Source organism: Brachyhypopomus gauderio, unplaced genomic scaffold (assembly GCF_052324685.1).
Source record: "Brachyhypopomus gauderio isolate BG-103 unplaced genomic scaffold, BGAUD_0.2 sc84, whole genome shotgun sequence".
NCBI lineage: Eukaryota > Metazoa > Chordata > Actinopteri > Gymnotiformes > Hypopomidae > Brachyhypopomus > Brachyhypopomus gauderio.
In genome coordinates this window covers 272,677-287,919 of record NW_027506905.1, presented here as the reverse complement: position 1 = coordinate 287,919, position 15,243 = coordinate 272,677, and the positions used below count along the sequence as shown (strand labels likewise).

At 41.6% G+C, this 15,243-nt stretch overlaps 2 protein-coding genes across 3 annotated transcripts; both read right to left on the bottom strand.

Annotated features, from left to right (window-relative positions):
* Positions 1–4,804: 4,804 nt before the first annotated feature.
* vcam1b (vascular cell adhesion molecule 1b) lies at positions 4,805–11,538 on the bottom strand. Of its 2 annotated transcripts, none has more exons than XM_076991641.1 (10): positions 11,370–11,538; positions 10,959–11,231; positions 10,340–10,645; positions 10,004–10,264; positions 9,384–9,656; positions 7,904–8,167; positions 6,975–7,286; positions 6,574–6,849; positions 6,030–6,221; positions 4,805–5,831 (listed from the first exon to the last, which is right to left on the bottom strand). In XM_076991641.1, the coding sequence occupies exons 1-10, from the start codon at positions 11,416–11,418 to the stop codon at positions 5,674–5,676; spliced, it is 2,364 nt and encodes a 787-aa protein (XP_076847756.1). In that variant the 5' UTR covers positions 11,419–11,538; the 3' UTR covers positions 4,805–5,673. The 2 variants fall into 2 exon arrangements, with proteins under 2 accessions (XP_076847756.1, XP_076847755.1); XM_076991640.1 differs by having other exon boundaries at positions 5,961–6,221; positions 11,370–11,537.
* A 605-nt stretch (positions 11,539–12,143) lies between these two features.
* gpr88 (G protein-coupled receptor 88) lies at positions 12,144–14,913 on the bottom strand. The gene has a single exon (XM_076991642.1). The coding sequence runs from the start codon at positions 14,238–14,240 to the stop codon at positions 13,197–13,199; it is 1,044 nt and encodes a 347-aa protein (XP_076847757.1). The 5' UTR covers positions 14,241–14,913; the 3' UTR covers positions 12,144–13,196.
* Positions 14,914–15,243: the final 330 nt, after the last annotated feature.

Below are 15,243 nucleotides of genomic sequence, written 5' to 3'. Positions count from 1 at the left end.
CAAACATTCCTTAATCTCTTGTAAAATGAGTCAGGAGATGTTCGGTGAGGTGAAGCAGTCATTTCAGAGGTCAAACAGTATGCTTAATATACCCATTGTGTTAACATGACATGTGACCTTGCATATCCTGTGTAGATGTATGAGATCATTCACTTTTGTCAAACCACATTATGGAAGCATTAGGACCCGCAAGGAACTTGACCTGAAGCCAGGAGAAGATCTGAATGAATGTTTTCTTTGCATATTTCGCGGGATCTTTTACATTCTGCCTGTTGTGGTCTTCAGTCAGCATACAGCTTATAGGTACAATCCTTCAGTCCACACAACAGTTCAGTCCATACAACATATTTCATTAGGTACATATTTTGTGTTTACATTTTAAGGTACTGCCCTCTAAAACACCTTGTGTGCATACTACTGTGGTGTTTGAGGTGTTCCTCCTGGTTACACTCATGCACACTCATGCACTTTCAGTCCATTTGCTACAGCTTAAATAAGAAATGGCAGAGAAAATAGACCAGGAAAACTGTGGGCTTAATGTGAAAAGTACCTTTTAACCTACATATATCTTTTCACTCCAACTTTTCATATAATATTTCTACAGATACCCATGAGAGGTTTCGTAAGTGCTATTCCTGGAGTCAACGGTGTATATGTATGAACCTGCTATGTATGAAACAGATAAATGCTCTTATTTAACCCATTACACTCCAAACACATGCAAAGCAAATAACCGGATAATAAGCTGTTCATATCCTGTTAAATGTAATAGCAAGGGAGGTGATATTAGCTTGTTTATTTTTTTTCATAGATGTCTTGTATGCATAGCTGCTGACCTCGTGGCCAGTGTAAGTCTCTCCGGTTCAGTGCAAAGCAGCTGTCATTTGACACAAGGTCCTCTGCTAAATCAAACCAGTGACATGAATCCTCTGTGCAATGCCATGGTCAAAAATGTCTGGTGTGATGAGCTTCAAAAAACAAAAATAAACTTTGATTCATCTGAGAGTCTAGTGTTACTATCCTCCAGAGAGAGGGAGATTATTTACCAAGTGCACAGAGATGAGGACCTGAGGCCCAGCAAAGCTCAGTTTTGGTCATGTGGTCCACATGTGCAGGGTGAGAAACTGGATCATCACGAATTCAAATAGCAGGAGAGCAAACGATCCACTCAGGGGTCTATCAGAGACTTTATATGCTTGTTGAAACATGACATCCGCATAAACCCTGCCATTGACAGCATAAACCCTGCCATTGACACGTGTATGCCATAAAAGAACCCTCGTAATGAAAGCCGTGATCAGTGTGGAGGCGGGAAAAAAGCTGCTGATAGCTGCAAACAGTTTGTTAAGATAGCGGCGGTGCTGGTGACGAGGAGTCTCTGTGTGAGAGGGGCCCCTGGGTCACATGCCATCTGCTCAACCTGGGGCTTCTCCTCCATAAATATTCTGTTATTGTTCACTCGGCAATCAGAGAGAAGAGCTCGGCAGGCTCGGAGGGGGTGGTGGCGTGATCTTCCCTCCTTCAACGTGGAGTACAGAGTACCCCCCCACTCCCGCCACCCCCACCACCACCACCACGAAAAACCAGGAAATACCAGCAGCTGTTAGCGATTAAAAGTGACAGGACGTAGCAGAATTCACAGTCACTAAGTAGATGCAGTTTTTTTCTGCTGATCATACTCTTCTGGAGTCTTATATAAAGGTCACACGGGGTCGGAGGGTCAGGAAGGCTGCACAGACTCCTTGCAGAGCAGAATGAGACTTGCAGTACAAATTCTTCTACAACCAATATCTCTCATTATCATGGGTGATATTATGAGATGACACTGCATGTTTTATCCCTTTCCCTGCTTAAGACATACAACCGTGAATCAAACACTATGTTATATTTAAACAACAAAAATGCCATTTTGTGAGTTCTAAATGGGCGGGAACTTGGCTCTCATTGTTTAGAGTATTGTAAATAGAGTATTGTAAATAGAGTATTGTAAATAGAGTATTGTAAATTGCTTGACCACGTCAAATGTGAGACTTTTTACTTCAGTCTCTTTAAGCTTTTAAGGATCGGCGTAGCAGAACTCAATATTTCTTTGGGTGCTATCAGAGCAGATGTGAATAGAAATACACACTTTAGAGGTGGCAAGAATGGACTTGCTGCATATTTACAGAATAATTATGAAACAGAGAGAATGTGCATTTCTTGAAGTTATTCAATGTCTGCATTGCCAATTGGAGGTGTATTGCTTCTGTACATAAAGACATCAATGAAATGAAGACAGTAATGAACAATAGAGAGAAAGAGACATTTTTTACCAAAGCGTTATCAATATAGTAGTCAGAAAAAAACTGTACTGAAGGAGACCTGCCCATGAGGAGGGCAACTACAGGCCGTCTCCGCAGGAACACGGCGCCATTTGCACCGCCACTGCCACGGCTCCTCTGCTCATCCCTCTGGGGAGTGCAAGAGAAACGACCCCCCCGGAGGGCATGGAAACCAGCCGGTCTCCATGACAACTGTCCTGTTATAGCACCATCAGCAAAAGCAATCAATAGATGCTAAAAAAAAGGAGCAAGAAACTCTATTCAGGCTTGAACCCGTTCTGCCCTCATTTGTGTGCTGTGTTAGAAAGAGAGGGGGAGGGGGAAGAAAAGGTGTGATATGTGGGTTCTTTTATAAGCTCTACATTTGGTAGACATAGCAGTTCAATAGTAGAGATATAGAACAGCACTGCACCTGTTGCATGTGATGATGCCTGGTTAGTGACGATGAGAAATCTTATTCAGCTATTCACTGTGAACATCATGTTCTCTTCAAATATTTTCCTGTACGAACTTCACCAGAAAAGAACAGAGAGGAAAGATATATGAGTTTGATAATGTGAGGGAAATAACAGATGGAAATAAAGAATGTTTTGGGTTTTTATTTTTATTTTTTGGATTACTGTTGAATTGTTTTGTAAATTCTGTAGAGGGAATCCAAGTGCACCAGTGAATATTGTGAATGGTTTCTTTGTTACGAAATGCCTTGAGGTTTTCTTTGAATTTCGATGGGTCATAGGTCATAGGTCAGATGTACATTATTATTGGATCTCACTTTTTTTTGGACAACCGCAACCTTGGACACCTTGGACACCTTGGACACCTTGCAGGATAATTTAAGAATTTAGATTCAGTTTAGATATAACAGATATTTTACAAAGCACAAACTGATCCCTATTAAGGATCGGTTATACTTCAATACTGATGACGTAGTGTGTAGGAAGCAGTGAAAGTGTACATGCATTATCTACTATAAACATTATACTCTCTCTCTCTCTCTCTCTCTCTCTCCCTCCCTCTCTCTCTCTCTCTCTCTCTCTCTCTCTCTCTCTCTATATATATATATATATATATATATATATATATATATATATATATATATATATATATATATATATATCTGGTCCATATTGACTGTGGAGGCCATTAGAGTACTGTGAACTCGTGTTTTTGTCGTGTTCAAGAAACCAGTCTGAGATGATTCACGCTTTATGACATAGTGCACTATCCTGCTGGAAGTAGCCATCAGAAGATACAGAAGGTACTCTGTGGTCATAAAGGGATGGACATGGTCAGCAACAATACTCAGGTAGTCTGTGGCGTTGACACGCTGCTCAATTGGAACTAATGGGCCAAAGTGTGCCAGGAAAACATCCCCCACACCATTGCACCACCACCACCAGCCTGAACCGTTGATACAAAGCAGGATGGATCTATACTTTCATTTTGTTTACGCCAAATTCTGACCCTGCAATCTGAATGTCGCAACAGAAATCGAGACTCATCAGACCAGGCAATGTTTTTCCAATCTTCTATTTTACAAATTTAATGAGCCTATGCGAATTGTAGCCTCAGTTTCCTGTTCTTAGCTGACAGGAGTGGCACCCAGTGTGGTCTTCTGCTGCTGTAGCCCATCCACCTCAAGGTTCGACGTGTTGTGTGTTCAGAGATGCTCTTCTGCATGCCTCGGTTCTAACAGCTCAAACCAGTCTGGCCATTCTCCTCTGATCTCTGACATCAACAAGGCATTTGCGCCCAGAACTGCCACTCACTGGATATTTTCTCTTTTTCGGACCATTCTCTTTAAACCCTGGAGATGGTTGTGCATGAAAATCCCAGTAGATCAACAGTTTCTGAAATACTCAGACCAGCCTGTCTGGCACCAACAACCATGCCATTTTTAAAGTCACTTACATCGCCTTTCTTCCCCATTCTGATGCCTGGTTTGAACTGTAGCAGATTGTCCTGGCCATGTCTACATGCCTAAATGATTGGCTGTATATATATGTATACATAATATAGGGCCTATATAATATAACTATTAACATTGTTAACAATATTATTATACAGTTGGTGCTTTTTAGTTTTTGTTTTGTGAATTTATGCCATTTCTTGCTCTATTATTGGAATTTAAATCTCAGAGCCACATTTCATGCTGCAATTGTGCTTTTACTGTTATTTCAATTTTCAATTATGCTTTTACTGTTATTTCCAAGTGAACATTATTGAAAGCGAAAAATCCCCAATTTTCAACTTCATGACCAATTTGGTTCCACTTCCTGTTTGAAATTAGATCACATAACACACCTACTTCCTAAACTGATAATGTTTAGAGCTAAATTCCCGGAAAATGTAGTCAAAAGTGAAAGTTAAACTAGGGTGTATGTTCAATTGAGAAACTCAGTGAAAACATCTGGAAGTGGAAATTCCATTGCCTCCATAAAACCCCCACAAAATCCCCCTGCTCTCTTTCTCTCACTCCAACACTTTATCAAATAAATATTTATTGAGTTAACATATTAACATATACTTTCTTTCAGAAAGGCAAAGCATGAATACAGCAAACCAAAACCAATACCAATTCACACAAGGTCTGAACATATACAAAAAGTGGAGCCATGTAGTCACCTCTAAATGTGACCAGCCAGCCATGTGGTCACAGCTGTGAGCTGAAGGTGCTTTGAAGCTTTGCTAAAGCAGAAGTCAGTGCAAAATTATTTTAATGCTTTTGAGTCTGCATCGTCTTACACTGCCTCATGACTTGTACTGTGCTCATGCATATCACACATCTGCCTGACATATGAAAGAATGACCTAAACGCCTGTCTTGCATACCAAACACCACCAAATATAACAACAGAAGCAGCTGCAAAAAAATATATTCTATAAAAATATACATCACTTATTTTTGCTTCATATAATCTTGCTCTCTCATAATCGTTCGCTCATTCTCTCTCTCACAAACATACACAGACACAGTGTTCTCTGAGCTCTAATCAAATATGTCTCCTCAAGGGGACATGCAGTGTAGCACTCATTGTGCCGAGCGTCACAGAAGAGTGCTGGCCTCCATCTGAAGGTTCCTCCTTTCACCTGAGCCCATCACTCGAGGACCATCAACCCCACACGTCCTCACCACAAGAAAAGCAGGCCTGGACAGTGCAGTTCAGATCCGCAAGGCCTGATGCGGCTTAGCAGAGTCGTATTCTGTTCAGCAGAATCTGATTCACTTCAGCAGAGTCTAATTCCATTCATCCGAGTCTGATTCAGCTCATTTTGATACAGTTCAGCAGTCTATTTTAACTTCAGAATAGCCAGCTTAAGAGTCTGCCTAACTCTACATCTGTTCCTTCAGTCTACACAGTGCCAGGTCTGCACTTGCTCAGTTCATAGAATCCCTTCCTCCTGGCTCTTCTTAAATACTCCAGTATGCCAACCATTGAGGCTAAAACTCCCAGGCCAGTGGCTGAAAATATATAGTCATTCCAACTGGGCAGAGGACGGCTGAGTCTTTCTATAGTGGAAACAGAGAGATGAAAAAGTTAGAAAATTCTGAAAAAAAATTCTTAAGATTATCTAATGCCACAGTGTTCTTAGAAGACTGGATTCCATTCAGATATCCATCCCACTGCTTAACTCTTACCCAATACATGAATTGTGAAGACCTCAGTCTCATATCCCAGGGCATTGGTGACGTTGACCTGGTACACACCCGTGTCATTTGGTGTGAGGTTGACCAGCAGAAAAGTGCCATTGGGGGAGTAGATATCCATGCCGCTGCCCAGCTTCCGCAGAACAATAGCAGGTGGGGGGAAGCTCACAGAGTAGCAGCATATAGTGACATTTTCACCCTCGTGCACCCACGTGGATGGTAGCACTTTCACTGAAGTGTTCCTGGGAGGAGCTGCAACAAAGGGTTGGACAGATCATCAGAATGGTCCACTTCTAACTACCACTTCTAACTATGCATTCATTTAGTTATTGTAAGATGAAAAAGGGGCATGTATTATTGAGCATGGCCTGATCTAGAACTTCAGGTTAGATAAAAACATTGAATTGGTGAATTGGTGGCAATCCTGGAATATCTGACAATTAGCATGTAGCATGGAAGACTGTTTTCCAGAATCAGGCCTTTATGCCTTTGTTTCTGAATATGCTCAGTCTGTAATCATTATACAGTACAAAGCTATAGTAGATGTTTCAAATGTCAGCATGAAATGGGGAAGGCAGTTTGACTGTACACAAATCACTCCTACCTTGCACAATGACACTGACATTTGTTGTCTGATTGCCGTATTTGTTGACAGCCTCACATTCATAGGTCCCGGAGTCTGATAATTCAGCAAAGTGAATCATAAAGCTGACTTTGGTTCCCTCGCTGGAAGCCAGCTCCGTCTTTTCCCCGTTGAGCTCCCGCCTCAGAACCACGCGTCCATCTGGAGCACTGTTTGTGAAGCAGGTGATGTTCAGGGACTCCCCCGCCTTGAGCCTCTCTTGGGGACTGACAGTGATGCTGGTTTGTCTGGGGGCATCTTTAAAACCAGGGTGCCATTGTCAAGCTTTAACTGTGTTTGCGATGCTGCAATTAAATTTCTAAATATGACCCATTTTACATTTGGAAACACCTTAAAATTGCCCAAAAACTGCATTCACTCACAGTGTACATCCATAGTGATAGATGTGGTCTTCTCTGCCGATGCAGCTGGCACACCAACCATGTCCAGTGAGACCTTGCAAGTAATTGTCTTTTCTTGGTCCCTGCCATCAGGTAGGTAGAAGATGGTCGAGCTGAGGGCCTGCAGTCCAGTGGAAAAATGTCCAGTCTCGGAGTGTAGCTCTGTCTCTCCATCCAGCCACAGGAAATTAAAATGGTTGGATGGAAACACCTCCTGAACTGTGCAGGTTAGGTTGGTTGTTTTGCCCTCCAGAAAAGGTCCAGAACTTTCTATGGTAGGATGCGAGGAGAATGCTGGTGTAGAAAATGAGAAAGATCAACTCCATGTGAGTTTAAGGAGGAACCTTAAGAAGAAGCTCAACATTGGTCAGATGACCAATGCAGAGAAAGAACAGTTCAGGATGAGGGAGATTTCAGGGAACTCAATGTGAAAAATGTGCCAAGTCAGAAGAGCAAGAAGCTTAACCTTAACCTTGGGATGATCTCTTATCATCCTCATTCCTCTTCACTCCCCTTAACAACTACATTTACAGGCTGCTTCTTATCAAAGCTAGAGTGAACTGCTTTCTTTATTTCTCAGACACTGCAGTGTTAGTGTTTTTCATGTGCATCCTCAGCCATAACTCTTCTGTTTCAGTTTGATTCACTACTGTACACAATGACGGTTAATTCTGTCAGGTAGCTTGTATCTGTCAAGCCTTTAAGAGGAAGTACCATGACGACGGTGCAGTGACCAACACATAATTTGACCGTAAATAAGGTAGCGGTGAACTTCAGTAGATCTCAGTAATATATTACTTTATGAAGAAATTATTACAAATTGTTCCATTTTTGAGAAACACAGAACATTTGACACCACATAACTGATTTCATGCCAAATCTAAAGTAGCAATGTGTTTGGTGATACTCACAGAAAACCTTCACCTCTGTGCGTTTGGACTTCACCACGGAGCCACACGTGACCTCGCAGATGAACGCCCCCTCATCCCGCAGCGCTACAGGCCACGGACCAAGCTGGGACACGACATCGGACTGCCTGTGTAGAGGCTGATCGTGCTGTCCCTTCCAAGTGAAGACGGGGTGAGGGCAGCCCGTGGCCTGGCAGGTCAGCGTGACGGGGGATCCTATTGATACTACACTCCCGGGGGGCTGCAGGGACACCTCCAGCGGATAAGCTTCAAAAAACAAAAAGCCACAATTTAGTTTGTTACAGTGTATCAATCTTATTCTTCAGTTAGGCTCAGTTTATCCAGTATTATCTTTAACTGCCATAAATATTGTCATTTGTTTTGATACCTTTGTTAAATATTTATTTCTTCATTTAAGTAATTTTGACTGTACTAATTTGGGTTGCATTATATGAGAATGAACATACTACGATTTGTGTTCTACACGGACCCTTTTTACTGGTGCTTCTTTGTTTTTTTATTATGAAGAAGGTGCGCAAGTCAGACGTTCAGACATTTTGCTAAGCTAAAGGATAGCTAAAGTTACAACTGATAACTAAAGTACGTCGCCTGTTTAATTTGAGTTGCAAGTTAACTCATTCCCTCACGGTTATGTGCAGCCAGCGAGGTATGTTAATAGCATTGTTTATGTATGCGCATTTTACGTTCATTTTTGTTGTATGTTTGAATACGAACATGTGATTGTTATGTTCACTATATATTTGAACAGTTCGATGGTGGATTGCAGTGTGAAGTGCCATCCCAAAGGGGAAAATAAATCCATCAGTAACAGAAGAATCAAAGTGTTGTGTATTTCCTGGAGGGAGTGAAAATCAAGACAAAGCTCAACTTCAGCGTGCAATTTTATTCCAGTACATGACTAAGGGAAAAAGAGGGTTCCAAATGTTTTGCTGGAAAGCTCAAACTCAGACCTCAGCTGCTCGCCTGCTAAAGGCTCACAAAGGCAAAGGCCATGAAATTCCTCACGGCAGAAAAGCTTCAATAGACAAAAGCTGCTTCTTTTATACTATAAAAGGCATGTAGTAAGTGGATCTCATTTCCCATAGTTATATATTCAGCTCAGTGAACCATACAGCAGTTAGCTGCACATTTGAAAACATCAAATCTTCTTCACTGAACTTAAGGCCTGTGATATTTTTAATCAATTGAGTAGTGGTAAGACTGTAGTTGTCCCTACAGCAAGTTCTCAAAATGAAATCATTATAACACGACAGACTGAGGATGGGCAGAAAGTCTAAACCCGTTAAGTATATTACATTAAAAGCCTGGGGACTCTTTCCCAGACAAAGATTAAGTCTTTCTTCAACTTAATTACAACTTTCAATTTTTCCGCATTATAATTTCTTTCAGCCACAGAAGCATACTTACTCAAAATATAAAAAAGAAATCCCTAGAAAATGTTTCATTTATCACTAAGACTCACTTTCAATAGAAACGTGGACGCTGTCTGCCTGGTCCCCGTAGTCATTGACAGCCTTGCACACATAGAGGCCTGAGTCACTGACGTTGACAGAGTGGTAAAAGAAAGAGACTTCAGGCCCGTTGTTGGACGCCAGTTCTGTCTCCCTTCCATTCAGCATCTTGATCAGCACCAAGCGGCTCTTTGGAACACTGTTGCTCATGCAGGAGATGTTGAGGAAGCCCTGTTCCTTTGGCTCGCTGGGAGACACTGAGATCACAGTGTTCACAGGAGGACCTGCAGGTTGACATGTATGATGAACGCCCCTCATAGCCCCTCATTTGCTTCAACAAACACAAAAATGTTGAAACATACACTGAAACATACACTGTTTACGTAAATACAACAGGACCAGACTCCCTGCAAGAGTTCATTCAACCCTATAGATGGTCATTCAGCAAAAATTAGGGCTGTTTTGTTGTTGTTTTGGGCATTTTTTTGGTAAAATCATAGTTCCTAAAATAGCAGTGTGAGAACTAAACAGACACAAAGGTTAAGGAGTCAGGAATTGATATTAGCGTTACCTTGACATTAAAAAACATAAGTAAGTATATAAGAGTTTGTCATCGCCGTGAATTACTCACCGTGAACGACAACAGCCACCGTGGACGTCTTTTCCCCAAGCGTGTTGACGGCTATGCACTCATAGTCCCCGGCATCCGACAGAGATACGTTAAGCAGGAGAAACTCCCGACCCTCTATCACTTCATCCAACTGATCAACGTGGCCGAGAACACGCCAGGACAACACCGGCTTCGGATTTCCGTCCGCTTCACAGGCGAGAGAGATGTCGGAGCCGACCTGGACCGTGTGTGGTCCGGACGCTCTCACATTGTGTGGTGCCGCTGAGGGGAATACAGAATGTGATGAGAACATACAGACTTACTGTCGGGATTCAACTGTAGTGTTGCTGGACTTACAAAGCACATCCATGGATACGTTAGTCTCCCTGGTGCTCTGGTCCGGCGGAAGGCCATCTAGCTCGAGCGATGCTCTGCACGTTATTTGTCTCCCATCGTCATCGCTCTGTGGTGTGAACGTATAAATGGACTCGATGGTCTCCGTGTAATGTTGATATTCCTGCGTATGAACAACCGAGTCTCCCCGAATCCAGTCGATCCTCACGTTCTCCGCGGGGTAGACGTCAGAGACCTCGCAGGTCACGTTATTCTCCTTTCCTAGTAACAAGCGACCATGCCCTGAGATCACTGGGTCTTTTGGGAAAGCTGAAATAAATAAAAGGTGATCAGGACTGTAATAAAATAAGTAATGATTAAGTTTAAGTGAGTTATTTGCTTTAAATTATTAGCGTCACTGAATCCCCACTTGTGTGTGTGTGGGTGGGGGGGGGTATTTCCACTCCTCATGCGCATTCAAATTATAAACAGTTAATTATACAGATATTTATAATTTACAGTAATACTTTACAGTAGTTATTGAATATATGTGTAAATAGTTTCTAAGATTAATAGCCGATAGGGTTGGAGTTTAAGGTTAACATTTTAAATAAGTTAAATAATTTGTTTCAGATTAACTTACAGTACACCTTTACTTTTGCCGTCGCTTGTTTCAACGCGTCCTTACACTTTGCCACACATACGATTTTGTTTTCATGATCTTTAGTTATATTGCCAAAGACCAACACTGATTCTGTCGGGGACGGTCTAACGTCGCCATATAGCGGTTTGTCCTCAAGCGATTTCCAAGTGTAAGTCGCATCTTCGGCGCAATCCATCATGCTGCACGTAAGCTGCTGCCTGTCTCCGACTTTAAACAGCGCATTCTTCGGACTGAGTTGCAGACGTAAACCGGCTTCATAACAAATAAAATACAACATAAATACACAGCGTTAGGAAGGCGGTAAGCGTATAACCTTACAACCTACACAATGTGATCCAATCGTTCTTTTTACAAGTGTTTGGTAATGCAAAAGTCATGGGTAAAACTTACCTACAAAAGGCAGGATAAGAAGTAGAATTGCACTTAGAAATGGGACCATATCGAAATTTAAATGCACCAATGAGAATGGAACTTAAAAGTCTGTGTCACTGGTTAAAGCAAGAATGAACTTGTATTCCCTTTTATAGTTTACCTGATAGCTGTGATTAGGGGGTCGTTAGTCTGGTGGGGGATGTGGGGGGAGTATAACACACCCCTTTAAACACCAAATATGTCACGGTTGAATTCCCCTACTCAGGCCTCACACTTGTTGCAAAGAATATTTGCTGAAGGGGGATCAGAAACGCCCCCTAAAAGTGCGCCCTCTGCTGGGGCTTGTTTTAGCATTATTTTTCAGAATCTAGCGAAAACTTAGACTTTTATTTGTCTTTCATTAGTATACATTTAATACCGAATTAACTGCCTTAAGTTATACATTTCCGTTAGTAGGCTAGCGTTTGTTTTACTGCGAGGTTTCGTAAAGACGCCTGAGCCTTTCCCAGAAACGCCGAGCTTCAAGGAAAACACAATAACAGCCCCCCAGTCGATGCTGTGATTGGGATCCTGTGTATACAGCATGGTTGATAAATTCGAAACATCTTGCCATATCAGTCAATTACGACTTTTAAATAGCATAGTTACCGTTAACTGTATGCAAATGTCCATAAAAATGCAGTAGGTAATGAAGAAAGGGTAACGAGAATAATTAGTAGTACGCGAGCGTACAGGCTACTTCTAAGATCTCTTAATTATTATTAGTGTGGATTATTGTAAAGCAGGTATATATTGTTAGTCTAGCCACTATATCACCTAAAACATGACAAACTCGCTTTTGAGTTCTTTAAATACCCTTATGTGTTTATTTTTTAATATATTTTTATGGTCAAGAACAAAGATGACAATGGATACGGTCTTACAGTAAACCATTTCAAGCTTTCAATTCTCGTCCATTCTCCATCAGCTATGAAACTGCTTTTGTCATTCATGAGCTCACAACAGAGAAGTTGTACTCTGGCATCCTGCAGTCTTTGTGGACAGCCATGTGGCCAAATGAAACGGAAAACAAATGAAAACAAACAGACAAGCTGCTTATCACTTTACAGCACCAGTATTTAAAATAAACACAAATAAATCAATGTATGCCTTTTATGGCAGGAGTCCAAGTTGCATAGGCGAATAGCTTATAAACCAGCCAAGAATCACTAGCTTGAATTTAGCCTGCTTACCAATGTTTATGCATTTGGGAAAGTGATAAAAACATATCTTTTTATCCCAAAATATTATCTCACCAGCTTCCTTGTTACTAAAGTGCTTTCTTTGTTTGAACAGCATTCTATTTATCAAACCCATCAAGAACAAACTACAACTAATTTATATTTATATAATAGGTATAGATTAGCTGAAAGACATGTATCTAAATATTTGAGGCCTGTAAGAGATTCGCCTGTGCTGCTTATGATAGTATTGTGAATTTTGATTCGACTGACCTTAAACAGCACAGTGAATACCATGGTAATGATAATCAAAGGGGGACTAGCATAAATAAATACAAAATAATGTAATACAAAAAAGTTAAATGAATATTTGTCATTTATACAGTACAAATACAAATACAAATTCATACAAATTTTGGTTTGACTTTAAAAAACCAGCAGTGCATGGAAAAATCCTCTGAAAGTCACAAATCTTACAATGGTTTACGATATCAAAAGCGATACATAAAAAACACTGGCTTTTAACGTATTCCCCAGCGTAAGAGACAGATCGCATGCATTTGGCACAAATACTGCTTATATAGGCACAATTTGGACACCCACGTGGCGAAACGTGCTTGACCCATTAGTTCATCTCCCCCAGGAATGCCCTCCGACTGTTTTGACGAGGAAAAATATGAGAGATGGTGTTGATTGTAATGGGCTCGACGCCCACAGTCGATCCTCTCCAAAAGTCTCCCCTCATGACTGACCTGAACGACTTCCTGAATTCTTCATTTTTCCAAGTGTATAGAAAAGGATTCGACACGAAGATGGTGCAGAAAATTATCCACGAAGAAGTCCAAAGTGCCACAGATACCGGAATGAAAAGTCCCGTTGTCAGAGTCCAGAAAATCGGACCGGTTGTTAAAAGAAATATGAAACATACTGCCAGCACATAAAATCCAAGCCGTTTGTCCTTCCTCGGAAAGGAATAAGGGAGGTTATTTACGATTTGGAAATTCAAAATGCTGACCCTCTTTACACTTGTCTGCACTCGGCGAAAGATTTTAAAGTAACAATATAAGACAACTACTGTTTGGCCACTAATGGTCAGTGCGAGGGCGCATGCAGCGAACGGGTTTGACAGGACCGACACCCCCTTGGAGAAAGCTACCGTTGCATCCTGCGCATCTCTGCATCCGTCAGTCGGGTACCGAAATGACGTGAGCCAGGGCAGCAAGCATCCGAGGGAGATGAGCCACGATCCAACAATCATCCATTCGGTATGTCTCTTTTGATAGAGTGACTGATACGTGGCAGGGGTTTTTGTGATTAAAACATACCTATTCACTGCGACAAGGGAGTGAGAGAGTAGAGAAACGGTGATTCCGATCAATAGTAGGGATTCTTTGAAAGCATGGTACCCAAACACCAGAGAATTCCCCGTGGATATTGACACCGCTTCGTGCGGCATCCAAAATGCGCACACCAACAGGTCCGCCACGCAGCCGTTGACAATAAAAGCATTGCTCGCAGTACGAAGCTTCTTAAAACTCACAACTAGATATATTACCACAAGATTTAGGATCGTGCCAAACACGCACATCAAGGAGTAAGCTGTCGTGAGGGAAATCCGTGCTACGCGTCCTGTCTCACAATTAGTTAAGCGTTCTGAATCGTTAGGCATGATCAAAGATAATCCTCATATCAAATAAACGAAAAATAATATAACCATACCACTCTTTTCATGAAAATAACACTGTATCAAAGCCTAACGTTGCGACGACTGAGGAGAGACGAGCGAGAGCGCATCTCCTCTTTGGTGATGATGCGGTGGAGACAGTTCTGTAGGTGGTGTTTTCTAATGATGATGAAGGCGCGCGACCCATCATTCTCCATGTTCCTTATGGTGCTGAAAGAAGCGAGACCAACACGCGCATCATCACCCACGTGCTCCACTCTCACCCAAGACGAGAAAATACATCCAACTCGTCCAAATACATCAATTAGGAGCCCAACAAATCGATTAAACAGAATAGCTCGTGTTCATGATGAAACACCTAAACTGAACGTGACGGCTACGATAATAGTTCACGTAACAGAGCACGTTCGTTGTGTACGTTAATGACCATATATGAAACATGAATATGGAAACCTTTTCGTTTGGGGAACAGTATAGGCGTCTATTGATAATCTGCTGGACTTAAACTTTTGTGTATTATCGTAATGTATTTGTAAAGTCTCCTGGGAGAAAAACTTCTGCAATGGAAAATACTGGGGCAGTATCCCAACATCCTTGAAACCAGCAATATCAGATGTTCACAACCAGAGCACAAGCATCACATTTGACCTAACATTTTAAATTTCACAGTTCACGTAAAAAGATGATAAACCAGACAGGAAAATTGGATATAAATAACCTGCATGACAAAGCACAGGTGTAAAATATCCAATTAAGAGAAAATGAGATTAGAGCCTTGAAGATCACACGGCTGCTATAGAAACGAGGTGAGCTTCGCTGCGGCGTTTGTTGGTGCCTTGAATGCTGTAAAAGACGCTGAAAGCGACAACCCTCAAACTCTGGCCATTTAAGCACCATTTGCGTGCTTTTGTGGTGTTATGGCTGAGTAGAAGCTCTTCCTAAACAATTACTATAAGCAGTAAAAGCAAAAGTGTTACAACTTGCCTGT